This window comes from Sturnus vulgaris, chromosome 1 (assembly GCF_052056855.1).
Source record: "Sturnus vulgaris isolate bStuVul1 chromosome 1, bStuVul1.hap1, whole genome shotgun sequence".
In the NCBI taxonomy this organism is placed as follows: Eukaryota; Metazoa; Chordata; class Aves; order Passeriformes; family Sturnidae; genus Sturnus; species Sturnus vulgaris.
The window spans coordinates 38,403,384-38,429,282 of record NC_142243.1 but is presented as its reverse complement, the minus strand read 5'-3'; the positions used below and the strand labels follow the sequence as shown (position 1 = coordinate 38,429,282).

At 36.0% G+C, this 25,899-nt stretch overlaps 1 protein-coding gene across 5 annotated transcripts in view; it reads left to right on the top strand.

The window, feature by feature from the left end:
- ZNF385D (zinc finger protein 385D) overlaps nucleotides 1-25,899 on the top strand; it is a 408,449-nt gene that overhangs the window by 299,519 nt on the left and 83,031 nt on the right. For all 5 annotated transcript variants that reach the window (XM_088164075.1, XM_088164082.1, XM_088164070.1 and 2 more), the window contains one exon: nucleotides 15,769-15,879. In XM_088164075.1, coding sequence (XP_088020201.1) covers nucleotides 15,769-15,879 — 111 coding nt within the window. The remainder of the gene's footprint in view (nucleotides 1-15,768; nucleotides 15,880-25,899) is intronic.

The window sequence follows — 25,899 nt, the reverse complement described above, 5'->3', positions numbered from 1 at the left end:
ATTTACTGCAATGCAGTCAGATCCATCCTGACAGGATTTATCTATTATCTCGTTCAATTCCCTCAGAAAAAAATGAAATTATGTATTTCTCTTTGTGCTCTTGAAGCAGCAAATTTACTAGGTCTGTTGTGTTTTTTGATACTGAGTTTATAGACCTTTCCTTCTTTTTTTCTGCAAGCTTATCAATTTTTGTGAATCAATATTTTATTCTAAAAAACTTCTATTGCCCTTCTGCCTAAAATTCTACAGTCCAGACAGGCAATTTTGTATTTTGGGGACATCACAGTAGAGTGACACAGTGGTTATACACGAGAGATAATGCTAGAATGCTTAGCACTTTCTTATAGAATAGAATTCTTAGCAGTGTGCAACATATTTTTGATAGCAGTGTAATTATTGTTCTCAAGAATTCAGGGGTTTTTTTCCCCATGTTATAAATTGCACTAAGTGTTTGTGAATTAATCAAATTCTTATTGGATAATTATCTACAGTATGTTCAAAGTATCTGTTCATAAGTTCTGAAGTTAGGATGTTTTTATCACTGGCATCTTACTGACTAAGTTATAATAAAATGCAAATATCTTAAGTGTTGCTTCACAACTTCAATTTCAAGGCAGTAAATTGTGGTTAGTGTGAATTGTCATGCTGATATTATAAACTCAAGATTCACCATGATTGACATAGGAATTAAGCATGAAACCGAAGGAATGCCATTATTACATAATGAATCTCACTTATACAAATACCAGTATTATTATTTTTGCTATTTTGGGTAGTAATATAGCTTGTTGTAGTTATATACCATTTTTGGCCAGGGTCTGGGAAGATTAAAATCAGCCTAATTCAATGATATTTACTTGAAATAATACTGTTAACAGGGATTTGAAGGATTAACTCTAAGCTGGATTTTTGTAAGTATAAATTCAGAATGATTAACATGTTGGGTTTTGTCCTGTAAGTAAACCTAAATATCTTGATATTCCTTTAAAACCACTAACTGCTACTGCCTTTATTGTGGGGAATATCCTTCAGATGCAACAGTCACCATTATATTTTGATTTTGATTCTACCACCCACTTCTGTGTCTTCCTTTTTCTAGGGGCATTTTTACAGGCAGGGAGATAAGTGTTTTGAGGGGTTTGGCTGTTTTTCTGTCGGTATATTTGGGGGGAGGGGTTTAATTGTTAAAAAACCAAAAAAGCAGGCACATAGTAACCTCTGGCGCCTTTGGTATCCACTGTAAGATTTATTCTTTACTATTAGTTCCTGGTATGTGAAATGATGGTGCATAGGTTCATGGGGAAGAAGATAAGGAGGATTTCAAAAGGGACCCTAAAGGGTTATGCAGTGCTTTTTGTGTCATAAAGTCAGGAACGCAAGGGAGCTACAATAAGATTGTGGTAAAGGTTTTACAGGAGCACTTTTAAAACTAATGGAAGTACTGAATGCATAAAATCAGTAATCAAGCTGGGAGCAGAAAATGTGCTATGTTATCTACAAAGATAACACACAGTGCTCATTTTTCTTAGTAGCTAATTTAACTACCAAGCTTTTATTGTTGCTTCTGCTCAGTCCTTCCATTATTAGTTGAAGTTGAGATTTCTCACAAAAGTTCATCCTTGGCAGTAATAATTTGCTGTAATATAAAATAAATGACTTAACATAAAAGATTTTACTGATTGCAGTGCCAGTTGGCACTTCCTCGTTCTGTTGAAATGAGCACAACACATTGTCTATTACAGCTGCACAGCTACCCTGTGACCACTCTGTGTTGCAAGTTTTAACATTATTGCTTCTGTATGTATTTTTTCCCCATAAATTATTCTTTGCAGAAGAATGTTAATTAGTAACTGATAGATATAAAAATTGCCAGGGACAGCCCATTAATTCCATTTACCTTAATGGCACTTAGATCATAGCTTGCAGTACAGCTGTATTCAGACTGGATTATAAATGTAATTTTTTGCATCATTAACTACCCTGATTAATCTTAGACAGCAAAAGCATAATTATAGAAACATAGGACTTACAATGTGCCAGTTTAAAGTTGTAGCTTTGCTCTTTTATATTTACATCAGTGTAAACAGCATAGGTTTTGAAAATTTAGACTGAAACAGTTTTTCTCCGTTTCTTAATAATTAACTTGTGCCTTGTACTAGTCATTTCTCATTTCTGGTTTGACTTGGGGGTTCTTAGGTTTTATTTTGTTTTTGCTTTGTTGAGGTTTTTTTAAAGTGCCTTTTGTAACATGTTTTGCTTTTGACGGGTGCAATTACTGGATATTTGCATAGTAATTGACCACCATTAGCGAGGTGTTCATTCTGATCAAAGCATATTAAGGAAAGCACATGCATTTTCTGTCTGGTTTCTGTGGAGGCCAGTAGATGTCATTTTGATTTTCACATTAAAGTCATCAGGCCAAACAAAAGTACAAATTCAGATACTAGTCTCAGACAGAAACAGATTTGATGAGTTGCTGGTTTTGTCAACAGCAGCCAGGAAATAGCACGTTCTACTTGAGTCCAGGTCTGATGTTAACAGTTGAGAAACCAGCCTGGTATCAGAAAAGCATTTGCCACATGGGGGTTTTCGACTTGTTTATCTCTGGATTTGATCAGCAAAAGGTGATGTAACCCTGTGTTGAGTCTGTGCCTTTGGTGTAGTATTGTCTTATCTATACAAAACTGATGTGACAAATCCCCACCTGGTAAGTGCATAATGCTACTTAAGTTGTTAAATTTCCCATTGCAGTTAATAATGAGAAAGACAAGAACTGAAAGAGAGAAAATTAATAGTAATAATAGTAATGCCATTTCAATAATCATAAATCTGAAAGGAAAACTGAAAGCAGTTCTTTGAATGACAATGCTTTAGAAATAGCATTGGTAAGCATGATGATTCTCAAGAGCATACTGGATTTTTCAGGATTGGTTGACAATGCTGTATGCTGCAAATGTGCTGTGTGTCTCCTCATGTGAAGTGTGAATCCAAGATTTTGTAAAAGGGGAAAGAATAAAAAGCCCTTTCCAATAATTAATTCAAATGGTGATTGCATTTATGCCTTTTATAATTACATGGATTTAGTGTGTGTGGAAGGAAAAACAGACACAAGTCCATTTCAGTATAACATTTGGTTTTATTTCTGTATTTGAGTCTCCTGCTTTCCACGTCTTTCAAGCTATCGGCATAGCCACTGCAGAGGCAATCTGCTCTGCAAATTACGAGGAGATAACAAAAAGTATTTTTCTCAGTAGTGCCTAAAAAGGCAGCAGCACTTTTTAAGAAGACACAGGGAAAGAAGAAGGGTTGGAGCACTGTAGTTTGCAGCTGCTTCTGAAGTATTTTTTCAGTTATCCTATTCCATAGCAGAACTGTTTGTCCCTCAGAGCTGCTGGGGTAAAAGTCAGACTGTCTTTTGAAACAAGAACCAAAAGACACAAGGTGTTGTGAGGGTTGGCCAAGAATGCTGCTCTGCTCTTCTGCTTCTAGCAAGAAGGAGCTGATGGAAGAGGTGATGGCTTCAGCTCTGCATTCAGGCACAGACCTCCACAGTGACCTTGGACCATTACTCTCAGTTCCTATGTATAAGATGAGGATAATATTTCCTGGCCTCTTAGTTGTGTCACAAACAAAAATGATTAATCCTGGTCCAGAAATGTGTGCAGTGTGTATTAAGATCCAATCATAATTGTCAAAGCTTAGATTCAAGGTTAAGCCTTGGTTTGCACTTGTTCCATCAGAGTGTCAAGATGAGTAGGAATAAGTCATGGGGAGCAGGGTTCATCTCTAATATTACATCAGTATAAAAACTTTACAGTAGCAGGAGGAATGATGTTTTCATTGGTGATGTTGTTTTAAAAAATCACAGGTAATTAATCGAGTAGAAAACAGGACCAGTGACAGGGCTGAGAGCCCTGAAGACATCTAAGATGACAGGAGCAAAGCCTGGGGGGATTTGCACTGCACTTTCTATGTCTTCTTCATTTTTTCAGAATTCTTTCTTTAGTTGCTGTTATCTTATCAGTTGCCTCATACCTATTCTGTATTTTAGATATCTCCAGGACAGAACTTTTACTATAAAATGCACCATTATGATATCCATAGACCTTAAACAATGCAAAACAAGTGAAACATTCAAAATAATTGAAGTTGGGCTACTTGTGCATGATGGAGTTTCTTTTCTGAAAAGATGTGCTAGCAGCACAGATGTCTTTAAGTACTTGACTTGCAGATAACAACTGCACAGTTCACAGGCAATAAAATTGCCTGTCTTCACATCCATAGGTACTCCAGATATGGATGATCTCGCATCAATTATGCCTGTGCTGTCTAGTGGAAAGTCATAAGGCTGTGCATAAGAACAAGTGGATTTGCCAAAAGTTCTAGTACAGCTCAGTTTTCATGTTCATCACCTGTCTGTAAATGGTCTTTGTAAAAGGAAATACTCAGATGAGAATTTATATTATGTTCAAGTTCATAATATACACAAAATCCTTTTCAGCTTCACTAGTTCTAAAGACTCAGTGGGCACCATGGTTTCACTTAATGTGAAGTGATGCTGTCCTGCTGGCAGAGGTCAGCTGAGGAGATGGAAGAACTATCAGCACTGCTTGCCTGCAGCAGCTCAGTGTCTAGCTGCTTCATCCACAAGTGTTTGCCTAAATTCTGTTTGCCATCTGCATGTATTAGCTCATCTGAGATTCCAGCCTGGAGGGACACAGAACATCCCTTCTTACTCACTGGACTACAGCCCACAGTCCTCACCTGGTCATTGAACCTCTGACTACCTTCTGTGTGTCAGGATCTGTAAATCACCAGTGTAGTCAGAGCTGATTCGGGCATCCAGTTGGAGTTTACTTGACTTAAAATTATATAAAGGTGAAAATGCACATGAAACAACTTTAAACAATGAGAGGAATATGCATGAACTAGTCCAAACCAGCACACTCTGCCATGACAGAATGTGTTCTGTCTTGTGATAGTGTCCTTTCACAAAAGCAAAAGTTACCAAAGCTGTGCCAGAAACCACAGGCTCTTATTAACTCTACATTTTGGTCTTTGTAGTTATATTAATACTTATTTTATGGTAGTAGACTCTTGCAAGGAGGGGAGATTGCCACTTTAATCCTGTTTTAAGGTATCCTGGACTCCTAGACAGGTATTTCTGCATGCAAACATGTAAAAACAGGTTTCTTTCCTTCCTTTGTTTCATTTAGTTCTGTTTTGATCTACAAAAAGCTCAGAACTCGGGGTCAGACTGGTACTTCCCTAGCAATACCTTTTTCTAAATTTTAATTTTGATATATCACTCAGATAAAACTTCAAAGATGAAATTGCATGGAAAAGTACACTGTTAACGTTTCATCTTTTTCCAAATGATATAAAAACATGCTGAGAATTATTTAATGGATCACATTTCAGAGATGGGTAGGAAGGGATTAAAGCACTTCAAGTAGTGAATGAGCCATAACTATATTCTCCACAGCTGTTCAGTGCACTCAGGATTGCACTAATGACTTAGTCACTAAGACTGGCAGGAGAGTTGGAATGAATCTCAGTAGTAATCTTTGGAGAATTACTGGAAAAGTACAGTCACAATGTGGGTACCCACTGAAGGTGTAAGTGTGTTCTTTTCATCAAAATGGAAGGTACTCCTGGTTTTTTACCATGAAGAAAATGAGACATTTCAACTGGTAGGGAGTTGGGTTAGTAATATAATAATCTCCATTTATTTCTAAATTCTCTCTTTTCTATCTTTTCTTGCTTTCTTGCTTCCTAGAGAATCTGAAGAAGAAATCAGGTTGATGGTAATTTTTCAGCTAGAAATACTTTATTAAAATACAAATTACCTTTGACCACCTCTCTTCTCTCTTCTACTTGGGATCATCTTCTTTCCCTCATCTTCTTGGGATCTTGCTTAGTTTAGTACCAAATTCTAAAGTTGTTTATGCATACATAGTTACTAAGAAGAGCAAGGTTTGTTTACATTATTATGTAAGCTCTTAAACTATATCAAGAAATTACATCTTTTCTTTTTTTTCCAATTTCATATTCCTCTATTTCCTAGTGGAAGTGAGTATCCTGAACACTCAGTCTTATCCTGGTTAAAAAATCAGGGCGGTTTTAAAGCTAATCATTTTATGGAGGGAGTAAGCAGGTTAATGACTTCTCCTGTGGTCCATAATCCATGATCTGAGAGAAGTTAAAGTATTATTTGCATGCAAGGAGATATAATGCTCTTAAGTGATGTGTATGAGGGCTTTGAATATAGCCATGCACATAATTTACCCTCATATTTAACCATTACCTATTATAAGTGTATTCAGCTGCATGTGTAAACTGTAGCCCTTCAGCATCCATTCATGAAGAGTGTGAGGGGCATTATTCTTCTGTATTGAGTGCTGCTGGTGCAATTAATTTAAATAAAATTTTCTTGAATCTCCAGATGTGAGGCACAATGATGACAGTTGGTCACATGGTTTTATATCCTGGAATTTTCATAAAAAGGAGAGCAGAACTTCTTTTCAAGAGACGGGAGTGGGGGAAAAAAATTAAAAACCAAACCAGAGGCACTCCTGCCATCAAATAATTATGCTAGCAAATATCTCTGCTTGCACCTGAAGTACTTGTACCAAGTTTTGAAGAAAGACAGACATCTATTAAAAGCCAAGAGAAAAATGCAGTAATTTTTAAATTACTCCATTGTAAGGTGTTGTCAGAATTGTAGTAGCTAAACAAACAGAACAGCTTTGTAAAATGTTTCAATTGAAATGTTGAAGTGTTTTATACTAAAACAGTTATAAAATGAGAATCAGGAAAATATTTTTCTCTCTAACATTCAACTGCCATATTTTAGCCTTTGCTTCCTGAAAATACTTGGTCACTCAAGTATTACCCACCAGAACGTGGGATAAAACTATTCTATCCCTATAACAATTTTTTACTTTTATGATGGGATGTATGGATTAAAATATGTGTTGGGGTCCCTTTTAGTTTATTTTCTGATTCTACAAGTATGACTTAAGAATTGTAACTTCTCCCAGTGTCAAATCTTAACAAACTAAGGTTTTTGAAATGTGTTGAAATGCTATAAAATTATAGATTTGATCGAGTATTTTAATAATGTCTGAAGCATGCCGTGATTTTTCTTAAATTAAGAATAGATCTCTTTAAACATTCCAGTTATAGAACAGAATAAAAATGGTAAATAAGAGGACTTTTTAAATAGGCTAAAAAAGGATAGCAGCATGAACAGGAACTTTGCATTCCAGAATTTTCTCAGTTCTTAAACACATACATATGCAGTCATTTCTCTGAAAAACGTGCAGTAGTTTTCAGAGACCACTTTGCACCCTGATACTTGTAAGCAATTCACTTGTAAGAGTGAATCAAGTGCCTCTCTGCCAGTTCTCTGTCTGGCACACATCCTGCTTTTATTGTTGTTGTGATTAGAATGACTCACTATTATTAAATACCAGTTATAACACTTGGTACAGTTTTCTGAGATATTCACATATGAATGATGCTATTGGGAATTTGTTGTGCAACCCTCATTAGGGTTGCCAACCCTCTGCCAACCTTTTTTCCTAAACTATTGAGCACAAACATGAAAATGCCTTTAACTTTTTTTTAATATATTCTTTTTTTCTTAACTCATTCTTGCTTTGTTCTTGTTGAGTCTCAGAAAACAAATGGTGTTTGTGAACCTTGGGTTTTTATCTTTATGGGTATCTTTAGGGAGAGTATAACATTTATGTATTTTTGGTTTAAGGAATTGGTTTGGGTTTAATCATATTTTTACCATCTGCCGCTGCTCACTTAAGTGAGTAGATAAGCAATCCACCCTTTCTTTGCACACCACTTGGTTAATGCCTACTAGAAGTGCAATGAGTAATTCTCTCATTTTCAAGGTGATCTGTTTCATGTTGGTCTGTTCTTATGCTGCAATTGTTGTATTGAGTGCTGTCCACTAGATAATTGAGCAGTATTATGAACACACTACATTTCATTGCCTTTCATTTCTCTTCTTTGGGAGAATCTTATAGATCTTGTAGGATTTTCCTTTGGATAAGCACTGAGAATCAATCATAGTTTCACAATTGAGAAGATTATCATCCATACTATTTTTGCTTTGTTTGTTGCATAAACCAGAAAGCATATTTTGAATGAGATAGGACTAAAGTAAGGGGTATCCCATTTTAGAAAATCAACTGAATACCTCTCCAGAGAGTTTTTCCCAGTGATGTTAGGGAAGTCACTTAACACAAACATTTCCCAGGCAACTTTGTGGATTGTTAAGTCCAACTTGCAGTTGTAAAACTGTGTTTAGTCTGTGTAGCCCCTTCATAGATGAATCTGGAATCAGGAAGTGTGTGGGGAACATAGGAAAGGCAGTATAATAATAAGTACTGTCAGGTATATTAGGCTGGGTAACTGGAACTGTTCAATTTTTATTCTTTATTTCTGAGAAAATACCATCTCTTATCTAAAAAGGCGATTTGCAAAGTAAGTTAATCATACTTGTGAACTACTCACATTCTGGGCCAGTGACAACTGTAGGAGAGCCAGTGAATAGGCTGATAATTCCCACTGCTAGTGAGGTTTCAGTCCATGAGGTTTAGGGTTATTCATTGAACCTCTTGGACAAAATACAACATTGAACAGTTGCTCATTAGTTGAACATTGTCTTCTAAGCAGAACAAAGCCAAAACCTTTTGGGGAAAAGATGTAAACATATTTCAAAAATATAAATTCATAAAGGTGTCAAATCAAGGCTTATATAGGCATTTCATGTTTTTAAGGGCTTGATCTGAAACCTTAACATTCTGTTAGTACTGCGTGTTTCTGTATTTAGCATACATACACAGATTTGTTCCAGTTTGACAGTCCTTCACATGTTGTTTAGTGTGTTTGATTAGCATAATCACTGTATGATTATTTCTCACTAGCCTTAGCATATGCAAATTTTTGTCTTTTGACTGACAACCATTATTAGACAATCAGAGTATAAGGATTTGCATAATCTCTCTGTGGTTACAGTATTTGTGTGCAATACTACTGTGAATGCAAATCCTTTTGCTCTGACTGGTTTCTGTATATTCAAGCAGCTTGCCAGAAATACTGCTGCTGCTTCAGCATCTCATTTGCAAGTGGAAAAATCTACAAGAAAAATATAACAAAAAGAAGGGAAGAAATACTAGAGTCACATCAGAAAGGTGACTAGACAACTGCTAGAATTAAATAGCTCCATTAGGAAAAAAAAAAGAAACACTCACAATAAAAAAATAAAAAGTTTACTTTGGGAATTCATTCTGAAGTACTATTCGAGTTACCCATTGCATTCTTTGGGAAGTGACAGCAATTTTCTTTTTAATATATTTTTTTAAAGAAAAGCAATTATTCTGTAAATATTGCACATTATTGTAGTTGCAGATATTTTATATAAATTATGTTATATATAAGAAGGATGAGCAATATTTCTGTTTATGTACATGGAAAGCATCAAGTTCTGCCCTCTTTCATTGACAAGAACAGAAATGGTAGACACTAAGAAAATATGGGTAGTTCAACTCTGCATAATTATTCACCATAATTGCTAGGGCAATACTGAATAAATTAGCTGTAAAAGGATAAGGCATGCATGGTAGCACATCTAGAACGTGTATTCTAACTCTTTGACATCATTTTATTCGTACATGAAACCAAAATATTGTTGAACATCCATTTTTGGTGTATGTTTAATTATGCTTGCTAAGCTTTTCCCGTCATTCCTTTTGAATTGTGATCTTTAGTTAGTTTATAAGATTCTTATTCACAGATTACTGTGGTTTTTGGGAAGAAACAGCTCTGGAAGGCCAACTATAACAACGGAACTTAATTCTTGTGGAAATGTAGAATGTCAAATATAGTTAGGATCAAATCGCTGAGCTGTTGTTGAACTGTTCTGTTTCTGACATGGTTACCAGGAGATTAAGAATGTGTCAGGTAGGTTGTAAGTTATAGGTTTTCTGCTTCTGGAAAGCATCACGTTCTGCAGAGAAACAGGGTTTGGGTTTTTTTAATGTGCTTAGTTAATAAATACTGTTGTGAGTGTTGGGATTGCTGTGTGCACACAGAAATGAATAGTAATGTGTGACACACAGTAATTCATGTTTTTCCTGGAAGTTTTTAGACGTGTTGCACATGCTTTGTGCTGCTTGAAAATGCAGCTGCAGTAGATGCCAAATACATCTTGGAGAAGTAGTAGCTCCGACTCAGCTGCACAGTGCCCCTGACGTGGGCAGTCTATACAGCCAATATAAGTTTGAAAGTCCAGGAGTTCTCCAAAATATCTAACTTTCTTCATAAGTAATAACAATACAATGTAGTGTACCTAAAACAATATTGCTGCATCTCTACAACTGACCTGAATGATTGCAGAGGAAATGTCTGTGAATTCTTGATGCCACGGAGATCACACAGGAACTGATCAGCTTTCAGTTCAAAATAGTCAAATTAACGCTGTGAGAAAATTGCTGGCTCTAAGAGTCCTGAGCTTTAAATGACAGTGACTTTGCACCACTGAGGAGCATTCTTATAGCTTAACCTTTCTCTATTTCTGTGTGTATAGAATAATAATAATAATAATCAAGTAGGCAGTTTTATGTTTAAACTGGTTGGTGTTAAAACTGCATCTATCATGCAGTTTGAAAAATGGGTCAGGTTGAGCAATAAAGATAACGTGGAGGATGTGATATTTTGGGAGTTTTGTTTGGTAATGGCAAAGATTGATACAGGATTTAAACTGTTTCCAATGCTTTTATTCGTTTCACTGTTTGTTGGAACATAAGAGAATGAATGAAAGGAGCCCATGCTGAGTTATCTTTATTTCTTATCAATATTACAACCCTAACACAGTGCAATGTTACAATCAAAATAACATTAAAGGAATTATATTATGAGTAATTGTATATAATCATTATAATTAGATGTATATAATTATATATTTATGACTATAGTTTCTTGCCATTGGTCTGGATTACGACAAACGTATGTATTAGTCAGAACAAAATGAGGCCAAATAAGCCCAATATTAATTTTATTATTATTATCAAATGTATTATGATCTGGATTTTAAGAGGTTCTGGGAGGTGGTGGAAGCTGTGCCACTAAATTCACTTAGCTGCTCAAGTAATGGAAGTCAGACTTTTGGTGGGTATTTTAAAAAATTACGTCTAAAATGGTCTACAGCAATTTTTTCCTGAGAGCTTCAATGACCTGAAATGTTTTTCTGTTCACTTAGTATAAGACCGTAGTGATCTGAGTCAATCTTTTTCAGCTAATTTCTTTGGTCTTGAGGTAAAAATACTTTCTTCTTTATTTGATTGCTTTAGGCCTACCATATGCTCTGAAACAGGCTTTAGGCATCCACGTGGTCTTATCCTTTGACCTGGATGCTTTTATTTATAGACATTAGTGAACTTCAATTAATTTACTGCAAACTTCAAGCATCTGAAATGCTTATATCATGCCTTTTGGTTTCAATACAAAATTAGAAAATAAGTTCCTTTAATTTATATCCCTTTTGTGATTTGAGCCTTTGTGGATCAAGCTTGCATGCTTTCCTTTGCTTTTGCTTTGTTGGTGTTTTTTAAGGCATATTCTTATGCCCCTGGGATAAGAAGTCACATAAAAAAGTAATAAAAATTATATATATTAAAAATTTCTTGAAATTCAGTTTTTGAATTTCAGCTTCGGCATAAAACAATTCTTCACACACACACACACACACACACACACACACACGTGCAAAAACACAGAAATTATTTGTGGAAAAATATGTAAGATTTACTTTCCAAAGAATCAGATTTTTCTTCATGTAAAATATACCATCCTAGGTTCTGCATTACACAGATATTTACTGAAAATTTAATGAGATGAATACTTGGCTACAGAAAGCCTTCAAAGATAGCTTCTATGGTGATTCTGGAAAAGTGTCCCAGGCAGGTAGGATAACAAGGGATCTCCTGGGTCAGCTTCTTGGTGATTTCGTGGTAGGCGTTTTCTCCAGAAAAGTTCATGCAACAGCCACTACTTTCACCTTCAGTCCACAAAATAAAGAGCATTTTCATGCTCTGTAGTAAGCACAAGAACAAGGAATACAGTTAATATCATAGGTCTGGCAAGACTGAATTTAAAACAACCAAAACCACATTATAGTGATATGATCAAAACTAAGAATATGCAGTAAGGGGCCAAGTTCTATCATGCTCTTGGTTTAAGCCTGGATTTTCCTAATAATCCTGAAGATTTTGGGAAGGGAGTACAGTATTTGATTAAAGAACGTGAATCGTGTCATCTTGCCATGAATTTCAGCTTGAATAATTAGAACACAGACAATGTTATTGATGTGCATGTATTGAAACCAAAAATTAATAAAATTAACTTAAATATTTATTTTCATTGCCCAATCTAATAGTCATCTTGTGGTTTGCAGTAAACCTTGAGCACTGTGCAATCTCTAAACTGACCACATGGAATAGTGTAGCATACAGAAAATATCTGATGCTGGAGAGTAGAAAGGCAAATGGTGATGGACAAGTCAAACACAGTGCAGCTCTCAGAGCAAACTCTCTTTGTGTTGTAACTTACAGTGCAAATATATGTTCAAGAGGAAATAAAGGAATATCTTGCTAGCCTTGGTGTTCTACACAGTTTTGACATCTGAATGATAATCTTCCATGTGAAATACAAACTTCTCTGTCCTTCACTTTAAATGAGAGTGAATTAAATGAGTTTCATCTAAGGAATGAAATCCAGGATTGTAAAATAGCACTTGCGATGAGTAAAAAGCAGACTTTATCAAATTTTTTCATGATAACCTTTATTTTGAAAGTGCATACCACTTACATAAGTTGAAATAAAATGTATATATGTGATTAGTAATGTTCAGTAAGCCTCGAAGTGCTTAAAGATGCTTTAAAGTATCTCAAACTTGCTGATTTTCTCAGCTATATGAAATTATTTCCCTCTTTATATTTCCCTGCAATTCTTGCTCTCTATTTTCTGCAATCAGCTAGCTCTGTTCCTCTGACTCTCAGCAGGTCTCCTCTCTGTCTTCCAGTATCTGTGAGATCTGAGTCCTTATCACACTGCACCTAAGTATCCTGTTGCCTCTCAGATTTCCTGCATAAAACTTGTGGAAGCTTATCTGATGCTTTTGGATGTTTATTTAGAATTTATGGATTGGTGATGTTTCCCAAATGAAATCTCCAGTGAAAAATAATAATGTTAAATACCCCTCAAGCATTCTATCCCAACCTTATTAGAATCTGGTGCTAAGCTTTTAAGTTTAACTGTGCTTTGCAGTATCAAAGAACAATTCTTCCATCCTTGGAAGTGTTCAAGGCCAGGCTGGATGGGGCTTTGAGCAACCTGGTCTAGTGGAATGTGTCCCTGCCCATGGCTGGGGGGTGGAAATACGTGATCTATGAGGTGCTTTCCAACCCAAACAATTCTATGATTCTGTGAACTGGCAGAGAAGGGATTATAATTTGGAAGCAGTTTTTCTTAATTAATTTGAAAACTATCCAGAACACTTCTTCATTTAGAGCCACAAATGCAAATCATCCTATTCACAGTAATGCCATGTAGTTGTATGCTGAAGTCTACATCTTTAAAACTCGAAGGGAAGGGTGCCAATGGGTTTCTCTATCAGCAGATAAACAAGAGCAAATCTGTGGTCTTATTAGGAAAGAAACCACACATTTTTTCCATGAGACCAGATTAAAATTAAGTATAGCATAGAGCAACTATTCTACATATTCATGATCTTTTTAATTCTAAAAATTATTTTGTCTCATTCCCAATATGAATGCATCAGTTGCCTCAGAAATCCAACCTCATTTGGAGCTAGAATACTTAACTCTGAAGATAGGTGAATCCAGTTAAAAAAAAAATCAGTCTTTCCATCTTGTGAACCATGATAGTACCTTTTTATTTAACTCTTAGAGCTCTTCTTTCTTGGCGTTCTCAAGTCATTGTGAGATAATGGGCACTTGTGTGATAGTAGGAAAGATTATCATGGTAACACTGAAGGCCATTATCTCACATCGTCTGACAAGTGCCATAACTTGAGCAAGCGAACAAAGAAGCTCTCTAAAGAATCTCACAGCTGTGGTTAATGTGAAGCCAAACAGTTACACTGGATCAAAGAATGCACAATTTCTTGTTATCCTGTGCTGACTTACCCATATATCTGAAGTTCAGATTTCCCTAATTGCTTTAGACCTGCAGTGGCAAAAGGAACAGAATTTCTCCCAACTCAAGCAGCGTAGAGTTGGCATCAGTTAAGGCCGTGTCATGCTTTAGTGTTAAAAATAGCAAGATACAGGTCTATTAATTCTGCTGGTCTAAGAATCCACCTCTCAGTGGAGCAGTCTGAAAAAGAAGAGCTGTTACAATTTATTTACTTTCCTATGTGGTGGTGTCCTTTTTGGTCTATATAACAGTATATTTGGATTGAGGGCTTTTTCAAGATCATGTTACTCAGTAAAATGAATGCTCCTAGAGCATGGTTTGATCACTGCAGAAAGTCTTATACAAGTTCCTGTCATCTTTCAGAGCTTGATATACTCTGCCTTTAGTCATCAGTGTTATTTGGGGGTTATGCTACAGTGGCATCCCTCATTTCTAGGTGGGATTGGTGCTCTTTTATGCTGGTTGCTGCACAAATGTATGAGGTGCTTCACATCAAATTGAAGATACTCAAACTGAGAATTTTTTCCAGACCGTTCTGCTATTCTATAAAGTTTTGCTGTCTTCCTTGGTTTGTCTGGGGGGGTTCTGTGTGTCTGTGTGTTTAATTTTTTTTTTTTTTTTACCAATCTTATTTTCTTTTCAACAAGAATTAATTTAAAGACCTATTTCATATTTGACACTGAACAGCTGTCAGGTGATGCAAAAACTCTGTAGTGATCTGTTCTGGATTCACTGCAATAGAGGCCATGACTTTCTACCATTACAGCTTTCATGAATAATTGATTACTCTAAGGAGAAGCTCTGATTCTTTATTTATCAAATAACCCTTTGCCAACAGACTAGAAAATAGTGAACCATGGAGACATGGGAATGGAGAAAGATGCTGTCTTTTTCATGACATACAGTGATTATGCCCTGTGAATACTGGTTATCAAAATTAGTTAAAATATGTGATTTTTTAAAAACAATTTTAAGATAAACAATATCAGCAACTTAACCAAGTTGTTGCAAAGTTATTATCAGACTTTTAAAGTACATATCAAATGGTTTTTGTGAAAAAGAAATAGGAGCATTTTGTTCAGTTAATTTGGGAAAAGTTATTTCAATCCTTCAAATAAAACAGTCCCTCAAGTAGTTTTCATGAAGTTCTCTGCCAAGATGGTACTTTTTTTTTTTTTAATAGAGAACCTGATTTGCAGACAATATCAGATCAGTGTTCTGGTAGAAGTTAGTTCAAAATAATCTTTTTCATAAAAGTCCAAATTCGTCCTTAAAATTTATTCAAAATAGTTTCCTCCAAATGACTGTGAAAATAATCATTGGAGGATTTGTATCTTTTGTAAGTTGTGTAGATGTTTCAAGGAAGAGACTCATTTATTAGTTCACGAGATATTATTATTATTTGATAATACTGAGGTATTGTGTGATATTCTAAAATTGTATGTACGTAATATTCTTTCACATTTTCATTAATCATTTTTCACAGTGGAACAGCAAAAGCTTTTTATTTTTCTTCTTCTCTCTTCACAGATGGACCCAATTCAAAAAGCTGTAATAAATCATACGTTTGGAGTTCCTCTTCCTCATCGAAGAAAGCAAATCATATCATGCAACATTTGCCAGCTGAGATTCAATTCTGATGTAAGTCGATCATTTTGTATCAGATTAGAAATATGTACTTATCTTCTAGGATGTGCAATAATTTTCAGAAATTGAACCTAAATGAAATGTTGTGATTTCAGTTTGTCGCTCAGCAGATGAAAAGGCTGTAGATGTTTCAAATGAGCACAATGGCTTGGTAGTGTTTATACACCCAGCCAGATTTTCCCTGCCAATATATCCCTGTAAGCTCATCAACTTCGGTTGTGCTGCCCTGAGTGTAAACAGGAAAAATTGACTGATCCATTACTGCTAATAATGCTAGTATATTTGCTGGATCCTAATTATTCTACCAGTCCTGGTTATGTTTACCTTCAGTTGGCTCACACCTTGCATCCTCTCACTCCTCCAGCAACGAAACAGAACAAGCTGAACTGGAGATGGTCTCTAATACACTGAGGAAATTTGTCTCCCATAATCACCCAAGGGAGCTCTGCTGTGGTGCTCCTTGCCTTGTAAAACCTGTTGTGTCACAGAAAAGCCTCTTAGGTTTTAGCTCTCCTATTTCCTTCTCGGAATCACTGAGTACACAGACCAAACCTGACATAGTCAAGTGTATTTTTTTCTGCTGTTCGAGGCTCTTCAGGAAGTTTCTTCACATGGGCGTTGCTAGTGGGAGCTAATGTTCCCCTGTCTTTAATTCACTGTGTAATTTAAATATGGAAGTTATTTCTGTCAGTAAAGAAATGTTTTCACTTAGAATGAGGCCAAACTCAAAAGTCTCCACAAGGTTCCTTCCTAATTCTAGACATAGGAAGAAGTGAAATAATTCTTGTGTACTTCTGACTCTTTAAAGGCAACTATTTATATGAAGTTCGTACTATTTTTAGTTTATCGATTATTTATCAAAGCTATGAGCTTGTCTTTTCATTCCTCTCAGCTTTTTATCCCTTGGTAGTAATTTCAAAAATATCTCAGTCAGAATTTCCAGACCAGTCAGCATCACATATTTAATTTTACTGATAACTCCAGGTTATGTAGTCCATTTACTGAATGGATATCTTCTCTTATAACACTGACATAATTCTCAAAGAGTGGTGCAAGGAAGGGCAATACTCTCCCTGGAACTGTCATGTCCCCCAGAGATAAAAATAGAAGAATCAAATTAGACTCTTCTGTTTAGAAGCCAGATGCCAAAATTAGGACTGTGGATACTGAGTCATTCATAAGGAGGGGATGATGGAGACCTCTGGGCCACAGTGGGTCTTACCAACTGAGCAGCCCAATTTATTGCTCAAAATTTTCAGCTTTTTCAGCTTTGTTGCAGGAAAAAGCGTGCCACACTGAACCAGACACAGTATATAGCGGAGAGCTCAAATACCTCAGTGTTGCATCTCCTTTCAAAGAGGATATACCATTTGTTTGTCCTAGTCTAGTAAGATCTAGACAAAAGACAGAAAGATGAGCATGTCAGTAAAGTTACTTAGTCATTAGCAGTTACTCGACTTGGATTGATATGTGGAGTGGAAAATTTTCCGGCTGAGAAGATCTAGGCAATTTCCAGGATAAAATGTTTGAAGTAAAAATCCTTCTACCCAGAAACAAAGTATCAGTGGACACAGATACTTTTTACTCTGAGGACTACTCTGATCCCATACTGTTCTTTTCTGCTGCTCTTAGAATGGATTCTGAAGAAGAGAGGGGGAAGAAGCAGAGGCCATTTTCAGAACCATCTAGAGTGTCCGAAAAACTGGTTTCAGAAGACATCTGTTAATTTAAGCTATTCACAGAAAACTCTTGGAAGCCTAGCTGGTATTTATCTGTCCCTTCACACCTTAGGTGTTAGAAGCTTGAACTCAAATAGCCAGCACTGTTTAGAAGGTTGTTTTAATGCTCCTCTCTCTCTAAGATCAACATTATCTCTACAGAATGGAGAGACCTTCTTGATGAGTATGTTTCATTTTCCACTTTTACTATTTGTCTAAATTTTAAGGCAACCACAGTGTTGATTGATGGAGAGATTATGATACAAAATCCACCCATTTATTAACCTGGAATGATATCTCTTCCCTTTTCACTACCACACAGAGGCAGTTTGTGGATATTCTTATGATGGTGTCTTCTCATTCCAGTGCTTATAGTTATTACTGCTTCAAATCACGAAGTGCTCTGCTGAGGTGTTCAAGAAATAATCTGTAGTCAGAGTTCCACTGCACTTTAGAAATGTTTTTCTGCAATGTGAGTGGAATAGGCAGAGCTATTTCCTCCATTGCCTAGGTAATTTTGAAATGTCCACCTATGTTTGAAGCAAAAATGTGGTAAACTAAAGATTGAATATTGGGATTCAAAGAAAAAAAATGCTTTGACTAAAAAGAGCTGTTAGCTTTCATTTTTTGATAACTCTACTATGAATGCAAGCACACACATTGTAATTCTTTCTCCTATTATCATGAAAAAGTTTTCATTTACTTGATATTCTTGCCTTTCATTTTCATCATATTTTGTTGAACACAATTTAAATCCATAACAACAATAAATAACTTTTCTGTCTAGGAACCAAGGCTTTGTGTCTATTCCACCAATATATCTCTATTTTTAGATGCGGGAGATAGGTTTTATCAGAGAGTAATGAACAGAAATTCCATTTGCCTGCTACACAACAATGTTATGAAAATGTTTACAATAAAACTGGTCTGTGGGGTTTTTCTTTTTTGCATAGAATACACAATTTTCTCCCTTTAGATAGAGATTTCTTTAAGAGCAGCAGAGCTTTTATTTTTTTTTTCTGGTTACATGGTATCAAAATCACATTTTAAAAAGATGAGAAAAGGCAGTACAATAGTCTAAAATCATTTAGCTTCTTTGTAAAGGAGTTATCCATAAATCTTCATGACAGCTGTGTGTTCAGTATTTCTTTTTAAAATAAATCTCATACAAGGGAAGGGAGCAATGTGCAAATAACCAAAGCCTCTCCATGCTGAGCAAAAACATTAGAACAGCAGAGGTAGGTTTTGTGGAGTCCATTTCAAGCAATTCTTTTTTCAGACAATCTAGATATATCATTTAGACTCATATTGTGCATTCAATCTAGGGTGAAACGTTTAAATATATGCTTAGCTGCAAGTGCCTGTATTGCCACTTAGATGTTGGCAGCTGCTGAGAGCTATTGCAGTAAATTCTTGCTTTGTAGCAAACCTTAAATCTGTATTTCTAAGATGTAAAACTAAAATGTAGTCCAGCTGACTTCAGTAGGATAATTCAGGTGCATATAGGTAGCTGTAGGAGTAAATTTTCTGCTTATGGCTTGGAAAAAAGAAAAAAAAGCATTAACTGAATTTTCCTGCCTTGACTATTTGATCTTCCTTTGGCCATGAGATTATTTGATGAAGCTATATAGTTATCAGTATCTGTAAACAAGGTCAATTTTTTGCAAAGGGATTAACTTTTTCTCCCCTCTCATTTAATGAGATGGCTGAGTGATGACCCAGTTTGCCTTTAAAGAAAGGTTGGGCAACATTCTGATGTTTTCACAGGGCTTGAATTCCATTATGATATGCTTTAAAAATATTTCCAATTATATGAGCCAGAAATTATTGTTTTACTTAAGTAGCAACAGTAGTAATATTTCCCAGCAAATCAGGGATGCTCATCAGTCCTTATTTGTTGGTTTTGTACCTTATTTTTTTTCCATCTCTATGAAACAAAGGTATCACCAAATTGATATATTGTTCCACTGTATGGATTTGTCAGGATTCAAAAGGTGGTCTTCCATTAAAACAACAGTGAAGGATTTTTTTCAGGATAGGATGCAATATAACTGCAGTATTTTACTATGGTTCTAAATTTGTGGGGAAAGAAGCAGGACCAGAGGACTAATATCCTATTTAGGCTATGCTTGATATCTAGAACAAAAGATTAATGTATCAACTTGTAAGGGCCTAGGGTATAATAAGGTGATAATAAACAGTCAACATGAATTTGTCAAGAACAAATCATGTCAAATGAATCTAATTTTGTCCTTTGACAGGGTAATTGGCCTAATGGATAATAGGGAATAAATAGATGTGACATATTTTGGCTTTAACAAGAGTTCATACAGTCCTATGTGACAGTCCTGTCAAGTAAGTAGGGGAATATGGTCCAGGTGATACTATTAAAAGTTGGTTGCACAACAGAATGAAGAACTGCAGTGAGAGTAGCTGCTGATGGTTTCCTGTCAAAACAACGGGTCACAACAAGTCAAGATCTTCAAGAGTCTCTTTCATGCTTACTGCTACTCTAATTTTTCATTAGCAATGTGCCTGACAGAATAGAGTGTACATATGCCAGTTTTGTGGATGACATCTAGATGAAGGGTGGCAGCTTCTTGATGAATGGTGGTAAGTTCCAAATCTCAGTCCCAAATTATCTCTAGTTGGAAAAAAAAGTCTGGAATTCTGACAAGTGCAGTAAATAAAAGCATGAACTATTGTGCTTAGACTGGAAAAAGTAAGTGCAAAAGTACTAAAATGAGTAGATGTCGAGCTTAATAGCATTATGAATCATAATCCAAGTATGGTTGCTAATGGAGGGAAAAAAGAAGAAAAGCTTGCCCAGTTAATCCTATATATGACATTTTTTCCCCAAATATGAGATTTATCAGTAAATAAGTATTCCACAGTAAATATTCAAGAACAGCCCTACCAAGAAGGACTGGGGATGCTTGTGGATGAGAGGCTGGACATGACCCAACAAAGCGGTGTGGGCAGCAGGTCAAGGGAGGAGATTCTCCTCTGTTGTACACTTGTGAGACCCCACCTTGAGCACTGCCTCCAGCACTGGGATCCTCAGCACAGGAAAGACATGGACCTGTTGGAGCATGACCAGAGGAGGGACACCAGGATGATCAGTGGGCTTGAACATCTCTCCTGTGAGGAAAAGCTGAGAGAGTTGGAGTTGTTCAGCCTGGACAAGGGAATGCAGTATCACTGTGGCCTTTCAGAAATTAGAAGAAAGATGGGAACAAACTTTTGGACAAGAGATAATGGTTTCAAATTGAAGGAGGGTCAATTAGATTGGGCATAAGAAATAAATTTATTAAAATGAGGGTGATAGAACACAGGAATGGGTTTCCTAAAGAGGTGGATACCCCATCCCTGGAAATATCCAAGGTCAAGTTGAACTGACCTCTGAGCAACCTGATCTAGTTCAAGATATCCCTGCTTCTTGCAGTGGTGCTAAACTGGATGACCTTAAAAAGGTCCCTTTCAACTAAAACTATTTTGATTCTATGAGTTGAAATTGGCAATGCCTCAGGTGAAGAGTTATTTATTACACTGGTCATCACACTCCAATATTATGCTCCAAAGCATAATTAGTTGCAGAATTTAGAACACATCCACTAGTATGACAAGACATGAAAAAATTCACTCAGCTAGAAAGAGCAGAGAGAACTGGATAGACGTACAGCAAAAAAGACCAGGAAAATATAGTTAGCTTTGCACATGTGAAAGGGACTTAATAAGAGTTTAGTGACCAACTGATCTTTGTTTTCTTTGGTTTTGATGGATAAATGAATGTGACTAATTCTTTAGATTAATTTAAGAGATTTTTTGTTGGACTGCTTTGTGAAACAATTTTAACTATAATGGTGGTGAAGTTCTGGAAGGAAACGTAGGAACAGTTGAGGAGTGCCTGGTGGCAGAGAGTATTCACAAATTAGGCACCTGTTTCTGAGGCTGGACAAGAGATGGTGGATCTAATACCACACCTGAGAGAGAGATTATATGACATCTTGCTTGACTAATGTACAAATCTCTCTCTGTAGTTCAGAAGATATAATGGAGATTTCCTCATCCATGCCCAATGACAGTCACACCTGGCTTATGACCTCTGTTTTGCAAAGAGAGGGGAACTCTAAAATATTGGTCCACTAAGAACCAGGAAAGCCTGGTACAGTTAAATGCTAGAAGTTATTTAGCTAGAAGTTATTTCACCCTTCTGATTTGAAACCTGTTGGTGAATTTGCAGAGATATGCTTAAATGGCATTTGAAGCAATCAGGGCTATTTGCCTCAATCCCTATTCTGTTTGTGGCTATAACCACAGAGTCCTATTCTTTACACGTTTTGTTGTACTTCCAATTATGGGTTAGAGTCAGATTTATAATTAAGCTAGAGATTTAGAATCCTGGTTTGGTATAAACCAAATAATTTCTGCTTGAATTGTAGTGCTCATCTTTTTTAAGCAAAGTCACTTTTGGCAGGTATTAGCTATCAACCAATTTGATTGATTGATTGATTGATTGATTGATTGATTATCTTGGGGCATTCTATTTCTTATCATTCCAAACCAATGTGCCTGTGTTATGTTATTCATCAACCTGGTTCTTTAAGGAAAATTCTTTTGTGTAAATATTTACAGATTCTCAGCATACCCTTAAAATCAGTATTACTGTATGAGGGTACAGTATTCATTGCAGCACTTGTACCTGAACAAGCATCAAAGTTCAATCAAATTGAACTTATTAATGTATATGTATAATTTATATATCTCTGTAACTGTCTCTATGTATATATGCTACTTCTTTCTAATAATGCACCATTTTTCCTGTACTATGGAGTTAAAGTAAGGAGAAATAGATACTGATTCCAGTTACAGAATTGCACATGCTATTTATTTGTGATCAGAATATGAATCAGAATGGAAATACACTCAAAGTGGATATTTTTCCAGAGGTATTGGTCTGTGGTATTCACTGTAAAAAGTAGCAAGTAATCACAGAAAATGATTAGTGTGCAGATTTCTATGGGATATCTGGCATTTGCATCAATACTATGTCGAAACAGTAAAGAATTGCTAATAAAGTTTTTAATTACTTGATTTATTTGACATTCCAGTAGTCTAATCAAATAGAACTGAATCTTACGTATTTACATTACTTACATGAAAAATTTTGAAAACAAGCGGGTATATCCTCTGCCCAGTATGATATTCAGTGGAGTCTGTTTTTATAGGCTTAGCCTGCATATTTTAGAAGCATTACCTCCTCTTTCCTAGACCACATTTTTAAAGATTGTAATATGATTTGCAGCCAGATCCTATGGAACTCTGGTCTTTCCCATACTAGAGCATCAAACTTTTTTAAGGTTTTTATTTTCATTTTTTAATATTTGTTTTGTAAGAAAATAATCCGTATTTGCTTATTTGTAACCTTTTTCATGTAGGAAATAAGCAATTTAATTTACAGATTATGAAATCCAGAATAATCTGAATTTAAGAGCAGTAATAAATTTTCACATAACCTCCAGTTTCTTGAAGCATTTCTAAAATGCTTAAATAGAAAATATAAATATTTTCCTTTTGTTGTGTGAAGTACTTTTCCCATAACTTTCACATTCTATACAGTACTTTTATGAATCTATACAACCTAGAAGCAGAAATTATTCATATCTGACAGAGTACCTTGTTTAGCTTTGATGTACTTTTGATGTTTGAACTCCAGAGTATTTTTGGAGTAGTTTTGGTGTTGAACTGAGTCCTCTGACTGATATCATAAGGTTGTGACTATTTCTTTGCCTCTTAAGCATTGGTAGCAATGTGAATGTTCTGCATGACCCTCGGTAACTGCTCTGAGTGGTCGTGTGTGGTGTGCAAGATATGGAGTTTGCTAGACAAACTCACTACACAAATTCTTGATAGTCCTTGTCCTTATCTGCTTTTTAATGAGAATAACCTATTTTGTCGAGAAAATCTGTACTGTCCTAGAACATGGAGCAGCCTGGGGGTAACAAGCCCACAGGGACATTGCCTAGTGTCAAGAAGGCAGTAGGAAAGATGGTTTTAAGTGACTGAACTTTAAGAAAGAACATTCTTAATGTCAGCTCTTTTTTTAGGCGTTTGCTGGTGGGGAGAGATGGAGTGCTTTGGTGTCTACTGTATTCATGTTACAAAACTTACACTTTCCTCTCAAAATTCACTCTCTAGCCACACTCAGCAAGGGTAGTAGAAGAGGGAGTGTCTAAATGAAGCACTAGAACAGGTTACCATCCTTCAAGGTAAAGATGGGTAGAAGTTGTACTTAGGGACTTGGCAATCAAGGTTAATAGTTGGACTCGACAATCTTAAAGGTTTTTTCTAATCTAAACTATTCTATATATCCAGGAGAAAGGAAAATCTAATTCTTTCAGCTACCTAGTTCCTGAACAAGCAGGGTTGAGGAGAAACGTCAGCTGAATATCAGAGTCACTATAGGAACATGATCCTGGAGACATTAGAGCATTCAGCTGATCATCAGGTGTTGCTGTGTAGGATTTAGATTATGTCAAACTTTAACTTTTTTTATTTTCGTTTGGCAGCTCTTGCTTCCTATCTCTGCTCATGCTATTAGGTTATTTCATTTCCAAATCTCTCACTTATTTTGATAAAACAAGTCAATTGTGCAGAAGGTTTGACATCTCTTTTAAATTGCTAGAGTTTGCCAGCAATGATATGTGAATAGGCAATTGCTCTCTCTGATAGTCCTGTTTATAAATTGAAAAAGATTAATGACCACTGTTCTGACTGTGGAATATGAAGACAAATTAGTTTAAAAGGTTTCTGCTTGTGGCACTGAGAGAATGGTTGCCGTATTTGCCCTTTTGGGGCCGACTTTCAATTTTAGGTGGGTGTGGATCTCAGAACTGCAAAGAGCTGAAGGAAAGGCACCACTGCTATTAGTGGTGATAGCAGTTAATAAGACAGAAAGTCTGAAATAAAAACAACCTCCCTCCACATCTGTGTGTGTTACTGTCAGAAATTTCCTTTCTCTCAGAAATTATTAAATTAATATATAAGAATGTATCAGAAAGGATTATACTGGGAGGCAGCATGCAGGCCTAAATGGTCTAATAGGTCCTAGATCTTCCAAAATCTGCTTTCAGTGGATTATCTGTTACTCATTGAGATGACTTCCAAGAAAATTACAAATATGTGTTTCCAGTTGTTTTGATGCATTTGGTCCTGTTGCTACATTCTTTGGGTTACAATAGAGTCAGAAAGATTTTGTGCCCAGAGGAGGGTGGAGAAATATGTGAATGAAATTCAAATGCTGAAGTTGGGCAGGTAGAGGCTAACCAGAGCTTCTTGGAAGTTTTTGGCTGGAGTTGTGGGAAAGAAGACAATGCTTAGTATTTTTTAACGGTACATTGAAAAATACCATTTTATACATGAGGGAATTGGTATAGACAAGGGAAAAGATAGCAAATAAAAGGGAAAGGAAGTCTCTCTTCCAGTTCTGTATTGTGACATTTGTGGAAAAATCTGCCTGTTTAAGCTGCAAGGAGAGAAATCTCTTCACTTTTTGCCCTACACTTACTTGTGTTTGAGGCAGTTTTTTCGGTGCCAGCTTCTTCAGTTAACGTGCAAAGTCAGTCAACTCGAACAAGCAATTGCAACTTAAGAAAAAATGTGCTGGGGAGTCAGAAACCACAGAAACCCCTTTCTATAAGCAAGCCCTCACTTCAAAGGAAAGAAAAATTTTAAACTCTTTGTTGTGCAATCTTCATCTAGCATTTTTTTGATCTGTTTTAAGTTCTTACTTTCACATTTATTTTTTAAAAATAAGAATTCATATAGTACAGAACCTGAGATTCTGGATTATTAACATTAGGTGCAGATAACAGTTTTCACTGTAGAAGTGGCAAAACATTGTTTCTTCCAGTTACCAAGCAGTGACTCCTGGTTCACTTTCTCAGGCACTGATAAGGACATAAAAAAGAACCAAGGACACACAGACAGGGGTATATGCCAGTCTGGGTTACAGTAAGAGTAAGTGAAGAAAGTGTGCAGCAAATTGTATTTTTTTATCAATGCCCTTCCCACCTCCCCCCCCCCTCAATATTTTCTTCTAAAAATGTATTAAGATGAAAGTACTGCTTATACTTTGCTTTGGTTGATGGTACTCTCTCCCATTACCCATAAAAACTTTCCAAGTAATGTTACACAGACTCTGGACACCTTTTTTTTACCTATTGGTCAGTAAATTTGCACTCCCTTAGGTATCTGTAATATATTCTTCTCTGCTGTATCTGTGCAGCTTCTTCTT